Below are 14,044 nucleotides of genomic sequence, written 5' to 3'. Positions count from 1 at the left end.
GTACCCGAAGTCTGTGGGCTGGTCCCCATGTAGGACACTCCTGACTAAGTCTCTGTCTCCTAACAGATTCCAGAGTGTCTTCCTCTCATCCAGCATACAGCACGGGTCTCAAATTCATCTGTCTCGGGGGGGCCAGGCAAAGGGGTGTGATAAGTTAAGGAGTGATGGGGACCATGGCTCACTAGAGAACAAACCCTGCCAGGAAGAAGGCGGCTACTGTTCCGCTCTAGGGAACATTTGCTATGTTGAGATGAGGGGAAAGATCTTTCTAGTTCCCAAATGATGAAATAAACCATATCATTCAGGGGTGCCCTGCTGTCTCAGTTGGTAGATCATGTGACTCCTGATCTCAGGGTCATGAGTTCGAGCCCCCATATCAGGTGTAGAGATTACTCTTAAAAAATGCCAAACTAAAAAAAATAAAAAATAAAAATGCCAAACTATTTTATTAAAAATCTAAAGCATTTTTAGTGTTGATGATTTAAACAAAAACCTTTTAAAACACTGTTGGGGGTAGACAAAACATTGTTATACGCCAAGGCCAGCTGCAGGCATGGTTTTCAACCTCCACTTACAGAGTGCCAAGCCCTCTGCTGAACACTCTGAAGAATGCAAAGCGAACCAGGCAGTTGGCTTGCTGGTGGGAAACTCCTGAGGGCTTGAGGACCTCAACCCTCAATGAAGAGTGGCCCACATCAGAGCCTGCAGCGGGAGAGAGCCCATGTAGGAAGCCTTTGTGGAAGAGGAGACCCTTGAGGGGTCTGGGTGGCTGGTGCTTGAGCATCTGCCTTTGGCTCAGGTCGTGATCCCAGAGTCCAGGGATCGAGTCTCGCATCGGGCTCCCCACAGGGAGTCTGCTTCTCCCTCTGCCTGTGTCTCTGCCTCTCTGTGTCTCTCATGAAGAAATAAAATAAAATCTTCTTAAAAATTAAAAAAAAAAAAAGAGGAGACCCTTGAGCTGGACATGGAAATAAATAGGAGTGTCTTGCGTGAATAAGGAAAGGGGACAACTACCCTGGACAGAGGAAGAATGGCTTTGAACTTTGGGGGATGGGTAAGTGCTCCCCCGGGGCTGGTGCACATTTGGGGTACAGGGGCACTGTCGGGGGGAGGGCTGGGTCTCTCTCTCTCTGGATCACACGAGCTGCATGTGCTCTGCAGAGGCGCCTCGATGGTACTTCTCAGCTCTGGGTGTTGGCCTCCAAGATCCGCAGCGTTGGGATATTTACTACCATTTCTATTTTTCTTTTTTTTAAAAGAAGATTTTATTTATCCATTTGAGAGCGAACACAAGCAGGCTCCCCACTGAACAGGGAGCCCAACGCAGAGCTGGACCCCAGGACCCTGGGATCATGACCTGAGCCGAAGGCAGACGCTTCATCGACTGAGCCACCCAGGTGCCTCTCTACTGTTCCTAGGACTGGGGTCATTCATGGGGGTTGAAGATCACAGCAAGCAACAGTCAGCTCTGACCCAGGGGCTGCGGCTTCAGGAGAAATGAATCGGGAGCCATCCCTGCTTCTTGGGAGGCCACAGTCCAATGGCAGCCACCCAAGACTTTGGACGACGGCTCTATCACACTGTACTTAGAAAAGGCCCCTGCCACGTTGCCGGGGAGCTGGTGATAGGTCTGTGGAGGAAGGGAACTTTCAAGCTGTGTCTTGAGAGTTGAGTAGGAGTTCACTTGGGGGATCGATGAAAACGTGCCTGTGGAAGAAGGAGCACATGAAACGCAGAGGTTTGCTGAGAAACTGAAGACAGCCAGGGTCACACTGGGATAGGGGAGATGCTCATCAAATGTGTGCAGAACTGAGATGCCTTCCTGCCTTGCCCCCGAGACAGTCTAGCTCTTGCCCTTAAGCTGCTGTGGACGCACTAGGAAAGGAGGTCCCTTCAAGGAACAGACACAGGGATGCCCGGGTGGCTCAGTGGTTGAGCGCCTGCCTTTGGCCCAGGCCGTGATCCTGGAGACCTGGGATCGAATCTCACATCGGGCTCCCTGCATGAAGTCTGCTTCTCTCTCCACCTGTGTCTCTGCCTCTCTCACTCTCTCTCTCTCTCTCTCTCTCTGTGTGTGTGTGTGTGTGTGTCTCATAAATAAATAAAATCTTGGGGGGAAAAAAAAGGAATGAAGACACAAATGGCCAGATGCTACAGGCACTATGTGCTTTACACACACTCACTACTTACAACATCCCTGTCAAGGAGATACTGTCCTTCACTTCCATTTTACAGATGAGGAAGTATGGTAAGTGGCTGGTGTAATGAGCCCAGGGAGTGACGGAGAAGGATCCTGACTCTGGCTCCTGGCAGCCTGACCTCCCAGCTCCAGCACTTAACCATGCCACACACCGTTGCTCACGTTGAGGGAGGGTCTGGGACGGTCTGATGGAAAGCATTCAAGAACTTCAAGGGACTTTGCTCCCCACCCTCCAGCCAGCTGGGATGGCCCTGAAAGGTTATCTCGCAGGTCAGGTAATCTGTTGGTCAGTCCGTCTGGGGCAGGGGATGTGAGAAGATGTCATTCCTCACCTGGGAAGAGGACACTCGGGATCCTTCTTGCAGGCAATAGATCCTGGATGAACAAATACCCTTCAAAAGTAAGAAAGGTATCAGCCTTGGTCCTGCAGAAGTGACAGAGATTCGATTTCTTCTAGGTGCCGGAGCTGCAGAAAGGGCAGTGATGGATGGGCTTTGACAGAGTCGCTCTTGCTGGTCAGAGAGTGATTCCAGGCCCCTACAGGGCTCTGGGCCAATACACATCACAAGGAGCTCTGTCTGCAGCTCCCGGGCCCAGGAAAGGCAAGACTTTGAGAGTCGTTTAAGTCTTGATACATTGTCACCCTCTCATCTGTGGGGAAGCAACAGGGCTAAAAGCACAGGTTTGGGTCATACGCAGACCTGCCCTTCACAAACTGGCTGTTCCCACCTGTAAATCTGTGGCCTTGAGCAAATTGCCTTGTTTCTTCCGTTTTCTCATCTCTGAAATGGGCCTAATGATAAAATCAGTGCAGTGATGAACAGAACAGAGCACTAATTGCATTAAGTACTCAGTGTCAGCTATTTGTCATAATCGTTCATTTTAGCTAAGACATTTATTAAGCGCCTCCTGTGTGTCCCATGGATGAATAAGCTTTATCCTGAATTTCAAGAAGCTTCTGGTCACCGTGAGAAGTAGAAATATCTTCTTTCTCGTTCCTTTCCATCCTGGTGGATAAGACTGCTCTGGGCTGAATGTCCCTGTTTAAACAGGGGCTATGAGGATCCGAGGTCACTTGGGGAGATCCAGGTTTGGGGGAGACTCTTGTACCTCTGGCTAGCTATCTGCACCTCCCCTGTTGTGCCATTCTTGGTTCTCAGGTCCTCATCAGGACTCCCACTGCACTAACCACAATCTGTCACCGTTTTTTACATATATATTCACAACCTGGGTGAGGGTGCCTTCTGCCTCTGAGGAAAGGTTTGGTGCAGATGGCTGGGGCTGATGATCCCGAACCAGCAAGCCCCCAGGCTGGGGAAGTTGAAGGACAACCACGGAGCACCCATAATCATATCCCAACATGCATAAAGCTCTCCAAATACATCAGGTTTTAGAGTTTGTGAAGCACTTTGCCATTCGCTTCATATAACCTGTATGAAGGGTGGTCTCCGCAGGAATACTTTACAGAAGAGGAAACTGAACCCAGAGAGGTGGCTTCCAAACTGCGCCTAGAACCCCAGCCCACCCAGGTTGGCAAAGTTGTCTGGTAAGGACCACCGGTCCCTTGTGAAATATGTAGATTACCAAGCCCTGTCTCCAAATCCTAAATCTTAGAGGTCTGGATTGGGGCTCAGGAATCAATAGGTTTAACAAACACCCAAGGTGCTACTTATCTTGGGGCAAGTCCGGACACATTTCCATTCACTGATTTATTTACTTAGCTAAGATTTTTCGGGTCCAAACTAAAATGTGTACTGTGAGGAAAACTCGATGAACAAGGCAATCCCCACTTTAAGGAACTAACAATCTGCAGGCTGAACAGATCGTCCAGGTCCCATGGCCCTCTGGGGTATGCAGCCCAGGTCTCTCCTAGGAGAGGCCCCTTCCTGCTGGGTGGGCCTGCCCCACCCTGCCTCCCCCTACCCCAAGTCTGCAGCTCCAGGCTGAGCCTGCTGGGCCCGCTTCCTCTGTCTCCACCAGCTCTGGGCTGAGCCTTGGTTCTTTGGAGCTGGAGCAACCTGTGGAAGGAGCTGAGGTGGGCCCAGCACCTAGCATTTCAGCAAAGGCCAGCCAGCCAGCTGCTCATGTACCTGGGGAGGCTAAGAAAGGACAGGAGGCAGGAGGAGGCCTCCTGTGTTGAGGGAAACAGCTCGGGCCTGACAAGGGGCAGGGATTTCTATTTCTTTAAAGGTAATTCCAGCTCTGATCTGACTGTACTTGGAAAGGGAGCCAGACAAGGATCAGTCCTGTGCAGATGAGGAAAGCAGGGCACCGAGCAAAGGGAATGAGAGTCCTGGGCTGAAACCCGGGTCTCCCCGGAGGGGGAACTGCCAGGACAGGCAGGGACGGCAGGGCACGGACATTACAGGTGACACCTTTGTGAGTGGGGAGGCTGCACCTGGCCGACGGGGGCGGGGGGGAGGCGGGGGGGCGGGGAGCATCGCAGGCCAATGCGGGGAAAGCCTCCAGGATGGGCCACCACTCTCTACCTGCTCCTGTTGAGCCAGACACCGGCTCGGAGCCTGGAGACACAGGGCGTGGCAGGGATCCGAGGCAGGGCAGGGCGAGGAAGCCACAATTCCGACCTGAGAGTTGCAGGCGACAGGCTTGCTGTGCGGCAGAAACGAGGCCCTCGGTACCTGGAGCAGCCGCGCCAGGGTCCCGAGCTTGGCCGGCTCAGGTCCGGCCCGCCCCCAGCAGGTGGTCTCCCTGGGGGCCTCCCCCACCCCCCGACCCCCACCCCCGGTGGAGGGAGGTGTAGGATCTCCAGGCTTTCCCCGGGGAGGGAGGGAGGAGGCGGGGCGGCAGCGAGGGCCGGGATATAAGGGGCGGAGGCGCCGCTTCCAGGCCCCGCCAGCCCAGCATGCACGCCCCCCGGCTGCCCCTGTTCCTGCTGCACGCCTGCTGGGCCCTGCTCCAGGCGGGCGCCGCGACGGTGGCCCCGGTGCCGCTGCGGGCGCGGGTGCAGCCCTCGTCGCCGGCCCCTCTCGCCTACATGCTGAGCCTCTACCGCGACCCGCTGCCCCGGGCTGACATCATCCGCAGCCTGCAGGCGCAAGGTAGGGCCGGGCCGCCGGGGTCCGCAAGGGCGCGGGAAGGGCTGGGGCCGCCGGGGCCGCGGGGCCCGAGGGCGCAGCGGCTGGCGGCGGCGGGGGCGGCCCGGGGGCCCAGGGCGTTGCGCGGTGCTTGGGGCGCGCAGAGCGCGGTGCGGGAGCGTGGGAGGCCGACTGCGCCGCGGGACGCCGGGGGCCTCCTGGCCCACGGGAGCTCCGGGCTGCACGGGCGCGCTTCCCCCCGCAGAGGCTGGCGAGCGCGGGGGGCCCCAGCACGGGCCGCGCGCAGCACGAAACCGCGCGGAGTGATAAACGGGCGCTATTACTGCCGCGTACATTTTGTCGATTTCTTTTGGTTTTCGCGCCTGTGGGTGACAGCGTGAGGGAGTCTGGCGCTGGCAGCGCCCGGGCTGGCCGCGAGCCCCGAAACCCAGCATGGGGCGCGCCCCGTGAGGTCGGGGCTCGCAGATGGGCTGCCCCGAGGTCGGAAACTGAGGCGGGCCTGGGAACCCCGCCCAGGCTGGGAAGGTGTCGGCGTCCCCGGGGCCGGCCCCGAGCCTAGGTTCGGATGGAGGGAAGCCCTCCGCGACCCCCGCGGCTCCGGGGCGTCACCCTCGGAAGCGGGGCGTCGGGCGCCGCGGGCAGGTGGGTGCTGGGCTGAGGGCGCGCCCCTGCGGGGTCCCCTTGCCCCCTGCAATCCACATCCTGACGTCTGGGGTCGGCCGGCCCCTGCCGCCCTGCGCCCGCCTGCGCCTCCCTCCGCGCTGGGGCCAGACGGCCCGCCCCACGCTGGGGCGCAATCCACATCCGATAATCTGACCTAATTGGCCACCCGCCAGCCCCTTGTGGTCTGGGGCTGGGGGCTCCCAGCTCCCCCGCCGGCCACGTCTGGGGTCAGACAGCTGATGACCCTCTCCCGAGGGTCATCTGGGGACCAGACGGACGAGGGACATCCGAGGGGCGAGCGGGCTTGGCAGTTACGGGAGCGGGAGCGCTCTGCTCAGGCCCTGCGTCCAGAAAGCTGGGTGCGCTGGGTGCGGGGAGTGGGCTGGACAGAGGGGCCGCGGTGCGGGTGCGCTTTTTCGGTTCATTCGTCCTTCTGGAGAGTTCCAGAAGGTTTGTGTGTGGGGGTGGGGGTGGGGTTGACAGTCTGGGAGACTGGAAAGAGGGGTGCTGGTCCTTCCAACCCTGCTTCCCAATTCCTGGTGCCCCCCGCCCCCCGCCCCTTGCATATCAGTTGACTTCTCTAGTCTCCCCTTCTGTCAAATAGGGGCCTGGCTTTCTGCCTCATTTGTGTGTACAGGTGGTAAAATACAGGACAGAACTACCAACTCACCTTTTCTCAGTTTGTGCAGCGGCGTTAAGTACATTCAGTGCTGTGAATGGGCTTCATTTTTTTTTTAAAGCAGCAGGAAGAGCCTGCCTGGAGGGACACGGGTGGAGAAGGGATGTCCCAGACGCTCCTTTCCCTCGTGGGTTTATCTGTTCGCCTTGGGAGGAAAGCCGGACGTGGGTGTTGGAGTCTAACCAAAGTGGGTTTGCATCTGCTTGTCCCCGTTGAGGGCTCACCTTGGGTTTTTAGAAAACCTTCAGTTTTCTCACCTGCAAAATGTAGCGGTGGTGAGGATTGCAGGAGAGGAGGCTCGGCCGGAAGCAGTTAGTGGCAATTATCCTCATCCTAAACGTATCCTATGTTTATAATAACGTAGAGCAGACACTTAGTGTCTTACGCCCTCCTTTCCTGCAGAGCCCCAAGTCCTCACTCAGCCTCAGCACCCTGTCTGAGGGGAGGGAACCCAAGGGCATGGGCCCAACCACTTTCTTCTTTAGAATTGGATGTGGGTGGGTGCCTGGATAGCTCAGCGTTTGAGCATCTACCTTGGGCTCAGGTCGTGATCCCGGGGTCCTGGGATCGAGTCCCATATCAGGCTCCTGGCACAGAGCCCACTTCTCCCTCTGCCTATGTCTCTGCCTCTCTATGTGTCTTTCATGAATAAATAAGTAAAATCTTAAAAAACAAAAAAGGAAGAACCAGACATGGGTCAAGATCTTACTGGGGCCTGTGTGGCGGACTCCGTTGAGTCCATGGACAGGTTTCAGGGTGTCTGTGAACTCTCTCCGGAGACCAAGCCCTAAGCAAATTTGTTGTACAGGTAGGAGCATTCTTAGCATGTATCGGGCATCAGTGACCCCCAAGGGATGAGGCACCCTGTCCTAACAAGAACCAGAGCCGGACCTAAGAGAACCCAGCAGCACTATTTCCCAAGGAGCCCTTGGCTGGGGGTGGGGTCATGAAGGCAAAGACTCTTCCCACCCTGGGAAGGAGCCCTCCATACACATTGTCCATCCCGGTAACAGATGACTCTGCTCCTCTGTCCAGGTCCCTTACTACCTATCTGGATACATTTATTTATTTATTTATTTATTTATTTATTTATTTAGATTTTATTTATTTATTTGACAGAGAGCACAAGCAGGGGGAGCAGCAGGCAGAGGGAGAGGGAGAAGCAGGCTCCCCGCTGAGCAGGGTTGGATCCCAGGACCCTGGGACCATGACCTGAGCTGAGGGCAGATGCTTCACCGACTGAGCAACCCAGGGGCCCCCGGACACCTTCATTTCTACCTTGGACGTCGGCAATAATAAGGAAGTGGTTGATGACAGCCAACGTGTTGTACTTTGGTTGTGCTGGGCAAGACACTTTCTACACATTATCTCAGTAAATCCTAACACTCCTGGGAGGCTGGATGCTGTCACTATCTCCCTTTTACAGAGAGGGAAACTGAGGCCCAGAGGAGGCAAGTAACCTGCCCAATGTTAAACAGCAAGTGGCAGAATTTGAAGATCACAGGAGGCACCAGAGCCCTTGCTCTGAGCCACGGAGCCAGAACCCCTTCCTCTAAAAGGCCATTTGTGGATGCTTGAGATAAAAAATCTTTAACTCCTGGTGCAAGTGGCCAGGACACGCTGCAGGTCCCTCCTAACCCCCAGCTGGCTCCGGTGCTGCAGTGGGCCATGGGGGATGCCGGGCTCCTCCCCACACCTCTGGGGAGAGTTGCTAGCCAGGGCCCGGTTATTGCCCCCTGCAGGTGCTAATGAGGAGGGAAGTGGAAATTAAGTGAAGAAGAGCAGCTGGAGGTGGGCTGGGAGAAGCGGCCAGCAGGCTGAAGCTGGGAACGGTCTTGTCGTGCAGGGTGGATTTCTCGGAGAAATTCACTTACCACCTGATCAAAGATGCTCTATGAGACAATTAAAACAACAAAAAAATGGGGGCTGCCTGGGTGGCTCAGTGGTTGAGCACCTACCTTTGGCTTAGGTCGTGATCCCGGGGTCCTGGGATCGAGTCCCGTATTGGCCTCACACACAGCCTATTTCTCCCTCTGCCCATGTCTCTGCCTCTCTCTCTCTCTCTCTCTCTCTGTCTCTCCTGAATAAATAAATAAAAATCTTAAAAAAAAAAAAGAAAGAAACTGTCACATGGTCTTCCCAGAGTGGACCTAAATCAGAGCTCAGTTAGTATTTTTATTCTAAGGGATCATCTAAGGGACTTTTCTTTAGCAACAAACCTTCAGGCCTCTTTATTTCCATGAGGGCTTAGGATAATGCAAGGAGGGGTAGGGCATGACCATTCCCATTGCAAAGAAGAGGAAACTGGGTTTGAAAAAAGTTAAAGGTCACTTTTAGGTGAGCTGAAAATCCACAAAAACATGCTATTCCCAGACGGTGGACTAAATTAGTCCAGGACTAAAATGAATGGAATGTGCTTCCCCATTCCTTTTCATCCAGTTTGAATTGAGTTGTCTTGGGGTTGGAGGGGGGGTGTGGAACAGGCTGGGGGCTGTGTGTGCGCTTGAGGTGTCTGCTGCAGGTGTGGGAATGCCCGGGCCAGGGCAGGGATGGGGGGCTGGGAGGGTGTGCTAAGCACCCTGCAGGTAGATGAGAAAGCCTGCTGGGTGGAAAACTGCCAGAACTGCCAGGTCCGTGCAGAGTCGTGCTTAGAATGCCCGTGGAAGCCTGTGTGTAAGGCTGTCCAAGACTCCCGAAGTTTCTGCCTGTGCCTTGAGGAATGGGTGGAGGAGAGGGTGGCCAGTCTTTGGCTTCTGTTTCGTGTGCGTCCCTGAGCGCGCCGAGGCTTGCCCTTGCAGGATAGGCATACCAACTTCATGTGCCCGTGAAATAGGTCTCTTTCCGGTGAGAGAATGGAGTCTGGGAAGGTGACTTGCTCAGGGTCACGGGGTGAGGGGAAGCTCAGGGTTTGGCCTTAGAGCAGAGAGAACTCATCCAGCTTCTACCATTTGTTCTCTGGCCGCGGAGCGCCTTGGAGGGAGCAGCCCAACCGTGATCTGGAGTTTGGGCTTTGAGGTTGGGCAAATCCAGGTTAATTCTTGGCCCTGGCACCTTGTGCAGGTGGTTTAACCTCTCTGAGTCTCACCTGAAATTGGACTAAAAAGGACTCAGCGATGCCAACTCCTAGGGTTGGGGTGGGGATGGAGAGGAGGCCTGTTAGGTGAAGGCTCCAATAGGAGCCCTGGGGGTTGTTACACGGATGAGGCTGCAGGGGGCCCCCACTCACCCTGCTTCCTTCTCCGTCTTTCCCACCCAGATGTGGAGGTGGACGGACACAACTGGACCTTTGCTTTTGACTTCTCCTTCCTGAGCCAAGTGGAGGATCTGGTGTGGGCTGAGCTCCGGCTGCAGCTGTCCAGCCCCGTGGCCCTTCCCCCCGGCGTGCTCCTCTCCATCGAGATTTTCCACCAGCTCAAGCCAGATGCAGAGCAGGACCTGGCTGCCTGCCAGGAACGTCTTCGGATGGACCTGTTCACTGTCCCTCTGTCCCATGTCACCTTTTCCTCGGGCAGCATGGTCCTGGAGGTGACCAGGCCACTCTCCAAGTGGCTGAAGCACCCTGGGGAGCTGGAGGCACAGATGTCCAGCATGGCTGGAGGGTGTCCGCAGCGGCCTCCCACGCCGCCTGTCACCAGTGTGCTCCTCGTGCTCTACTCCAACCTGTCGCCAGAGCAGAGGCGGCTGGGCGGCTCCACCTTGCTGTGGGAGGCCGAGAGCTCCTGGCGGGCCCGGGAGGGACAACTGTCCTCGGAGAGGCGCCGGCGGCACCGGCGCCACCATGTGCCCGACAGAAGCCAGCTGTGCCGGAAGGTCAAGTTCCAGGTGGACTTCAACCTCATTGGATGGGGCTCCTGGATCATCTACCCCAAGCAGTACAATGCTTATCGCTGTGAGGGCGAGTGTCCTAACCCCGTGGGGGAGGAGTTCCATCCGACCAACCACGCATACATCCAGGTGCGGAGCCCTGCCGAGGGGAGGGGAGGCTGTGGGCTGCTGGATGGGGAGGTGGGGGGACAGGACGCCAGCTTGGCTCGTAAATCACGTGGTCCATTCATTCACTGTTATTCGGGTGCCAGCTCCTATCCTGGCTCCTATCCTGTAGTGATGACCTGTGACAGATCCTCTGCGGGCCTACGTGGAGTGCTGCCCCCGTTGGGTCACCTTGAACGCCTTGCTTCCTTAGGACGTCCTCCATAAAGTTAGGGGTGAAAGGTGTAGCCTAGAAGGCCGCTGCTTCCCCTCAGCTCTGACTTTGAGGAAAGGAAGGTCGGAACCCGGACTTGGGGAATAAAGCAGGCTTCGATTCCTATGTATTAGCCGGTGACGCTGACCAAGTTGCTCATTCTCTCTGAGCCTGACTTTTCCCACCTGCGAGAGGGGGGTGGCCGTGCCAGATTTCACAGGAATGCTGTAGGCTTAAACGAGGTGCTAGGTGTACCTAGAGCACGTGTATGCCAGCAGGTGTCCGGCACGTCTGATGTTGCATTATCATTACTAGAAGTGCATGATTCACTGGTGGAATGGGGGCCCCATTAATGCGGCCATGGTTGGGATAACACTGTTCCAGCCGCTGTACTCCTGCTGCCTAAAATGGCAGTTGGACACGGTTTTGTAAGAGAGAAGGCCCACCAGGTGCCACTAATCAGCCTAAGGTCTGGAAGGTGGTGGAGGGGAGTAAAGGGAGAATGAGAAGGAGGGAGTAGGGAATACAGCCCAAAGCAGTGGCCCTGGTATTGGGGTACAGAGGCTCTGGGGAGCATGTGAGCTGAGCTGATGCAAGGAAAACACCAGAGGAGCCAGAGCCCTGTAGGACCTTTCCCGGGCAAAGGCCTGAGCTTCTCCTGGGACTTCTGCTCCACCCACCTACCTGCTGCATGATCAAGGGGCCCCCCAGAGACCCAGAGAGTCTCAACTAGCAGCTCTGACACTAGCATCTGGAAAGACCTCACTGGACCACAGGGACGGGGCCCGGTTCCAGAGTGCCAAGGGATTGTTACCTTTTCTCTTATTGACTCTATTTGCCTTTCTCTGGGCAACAAAGGAAATCCCACAAGAATTTCCGCATGACTCTTTTCTGCTTCATGTTTCTGGAACTAAACCAGGAGTTTCTTGGAATTGATATGCACTCTAGACTAGAACAATAGGAGGACATGTAAGCTTGCTCCTGCTCTACCCAGATACAGCTTTTAGAATCTTCTGTTTAGCTCCTTTTTTTTTTTCTTTAAACAGCCTGTGAAGTTACTTTATGTGTTAAGTTGATGACATGTTGGCAGGCTGATTTCCTTTATGAGAACAATTTTCTTCTATTTTTGTACCCAGATTTTAACTGACTTTTCTCCCCCCGCAGAGTCTGCTAAAGCGATACCAGCCCCACCGAGTCCCTTCCACCTGCTGTGCCCCCGTGAAGACCAAGCCCCTGAGCATGCTGTATGTGGACAATGGCAGAGTCCTCCTGGACCATCATAAAGACATGATTGTGGAAGAATGTGGGTGCCTTTGAGGCAATCCTGGCGGGGGGGCTGGATTTGCCTATACCCTGGGAAGTTGGGAAGGTCCTAGAAGACACGATAACCATCGAATGCGATGAAGAGAACCGGAGGGGGAGAGCTTGCTCTGTCTGCCAGGGCTGCGGAAGAAGGGCAGCTCTGCAAAGGCAAGCTCTGTGGAGTCTGGCAAACACGGAGGCTGCTGTCAGGAGAGAGGGAGGCAAGCCTGTGAGGCAGGCTTGTTGGTTTTCTCTTTACTGAAGAGACAGTGGTGAGTAAAAGCACTGGCGCAAGGGTTCTTGACTTTTTAACCTATGAACCCGCAGAAATTAGAAGCAAACGTTGGGGCATATGTGCATTTATCTGTGAGGTGGGACAGGTTATCCGTAACCTTCATGTATTCTCAAAAGTGGTCCTTGACCACCCTCTCTCCTCCGCCAAGATTACGTTCACTGTGTTGAATGAAAAACGGTTGGCCACTGTCGTGTCCGGCTGGTTCAGGGAAGCCCCCACATCTCCCGGGCTGGCCAGGGGCAATGGGCTGGCCTTGTCCAGAGGCTCCCCGGAGTGGGTCTCTGCTAATGAGTCGCACGAACAATAAAGACATTGTGAAGTCCTCCTAGGCCAGCTGGTGCCTTTGAAGGGAGAAGCAGGAACTCGTCCAGAGGACTGGCCACGTGGGTCTGCAGGAGTGGAGGCCTCGGACATCCCCGCCGTCAGCCCGCTTGGGCAGACACAATCCAGGTCTATTAAAGTTGGTGACAGTTCACCCCAGTGTCTCGTGTGTGCTGTTAATGAGGCCCCCGTGCCTCCCGTCCAGTGGGGGTGAGGCGTCCTGAGACTTGGGTTATGGTCACGGCTGAGCCGCTGAGAAGCTGGGTGACCTCAGGTGAGTCATTCCTCACTCGGGCCCCTCCTGTAAAGTCAAAGTGAGTGGATCCTGACGCACCCCTATAAAAAGTCTGTGAGCAGGACCATAAGAGCCGCAGGCCCTATGTCATGGGCTGTGCTCTGGGCCTTGTCCCCGTCACCCTACACAGCTGAGGAAGGCTGCTAAGCCTCAGGGCTGCCGTATCCCCTCTATCGAACCTTCACCAGCTCTTCTGTTGCTCAGGGTGCAAAGTCTGGCTTAATTTCGGGTTCCACCTGACAGCACAGCAGAAAGAACCCCAGCTTTCTTGTGGGACGCTCTGCTACCAAACACCTGAGCATGGCTTTGCCCCCTGGATGAAAAGACCCTGAAGGCAGTCATTCTGTTTTTCTCTTTTAGCTGACCTCATTGAGCGTCGCCGGGACAAGGGCCATCTTTGCCTGGCAGCGCGAGGGGGGGAACGCAAGCCTATGGTAGTTCTACCCCTGCCTCCCCGGGAAGCCGGCCAACCCGTGCCCCAGGCTGAGGAAACCGATCTCCATCATGTGGGAACCTCTCCTGACTTTAGATGTGACTCGATTGCAGCCTCGGTTGAGACAAGGTAGTAATCCAGGCCTAGGCAGAGGTTGGAGAGGCTGGAGCCCGGCCTAGTCTTGAGAAACCTCAATGCCCTGATTCAGCAACCAAGCGGATCCAGCCGCTCCTTTCTTGGGGTGGAAATAGACCTGCCCAGACCACAATTCCAAATCCCCATAGGATTCTGCATCTGACTCAGCTCTGAAAACACCAGAGCTGGGGAGTCCCTGTGAGGGCAGCTTCGCATCCCGTCTATTTCCCTCAGTGAGACCCCGCAAGGCCCAGGGCCCGACCGCACAGCTGGGAGGGGTTGGGTCAGGAACTCGGCTCTGGTCCCTGGAGCCCCAGGGGTGCTGAACTTAATAGCACCTGGAGGTTTCTGCTCCCCTACTTTTAGTCAAGGCCTAGCCTTTGGAACCAAACATTTGGACCCAATTCCACTACCACATGGAAATTCTGGGAAGTGAAAATCCCACCCCGGGGCTTTAGAGCGTCTTCCTTACTAAATCGGTG

At 55.7% G+C, this 14,044-nt stretch overlaps 1 protein-coding gene across 2 annotated transcripts; it reads left to right on the top strand.

Annotated features, from left to right (window-relative positions):
- Positions 1-5,063: 5,063 nt before the first annotated feature.
- On the top strand, positions 5,064-12,853 carry NODAL (nodal growth differentiation factor). Of its 2 annotated transcripts, none has more exons than XM_077894844.1 (3): positions 5,064-5,259; positions 9,855-10,552; positions 11,946-12,853. In XM_077894844.1, exons 1-3 carry the CDS (start codon positions 5,064-5,066, stop codon positions 12,096-12,098), a joined length of 1,047 nt encoding a protein of 348 aa, XP_077750970.1. In that variant the 3' UTR covers positions 12,099-12,853. The 2 variants fall into 2 exon arrangements, with proteins under 2 accessions (XP_077750970.1, XP_077750971.1); XM_077894845.1 differs by lacking the exon at positions 5,064-5,259 and adding an exon at positions 5,606-5,898.
- Positions 12,854-14,044: the final 1,191 nt, after the last annotated feature.

This window comes from Canis aureus, chromosome 4 (assembly GCF_053574225.1).
Source record: "Canis aureus isolate CA01 chromosome 4, VMU_Caureus_v.1.0, whole genome shotgun sequence".
NCBI lineage: Eukaryota > Metazoa > Chordata > Mammalia > Carnivora > Canidae > Canis > Canis aureus.
Note: the sequence above shows the minus strand (reverse complement) of the source record. Positions and strands in the feature narration are given on the sequence as shown.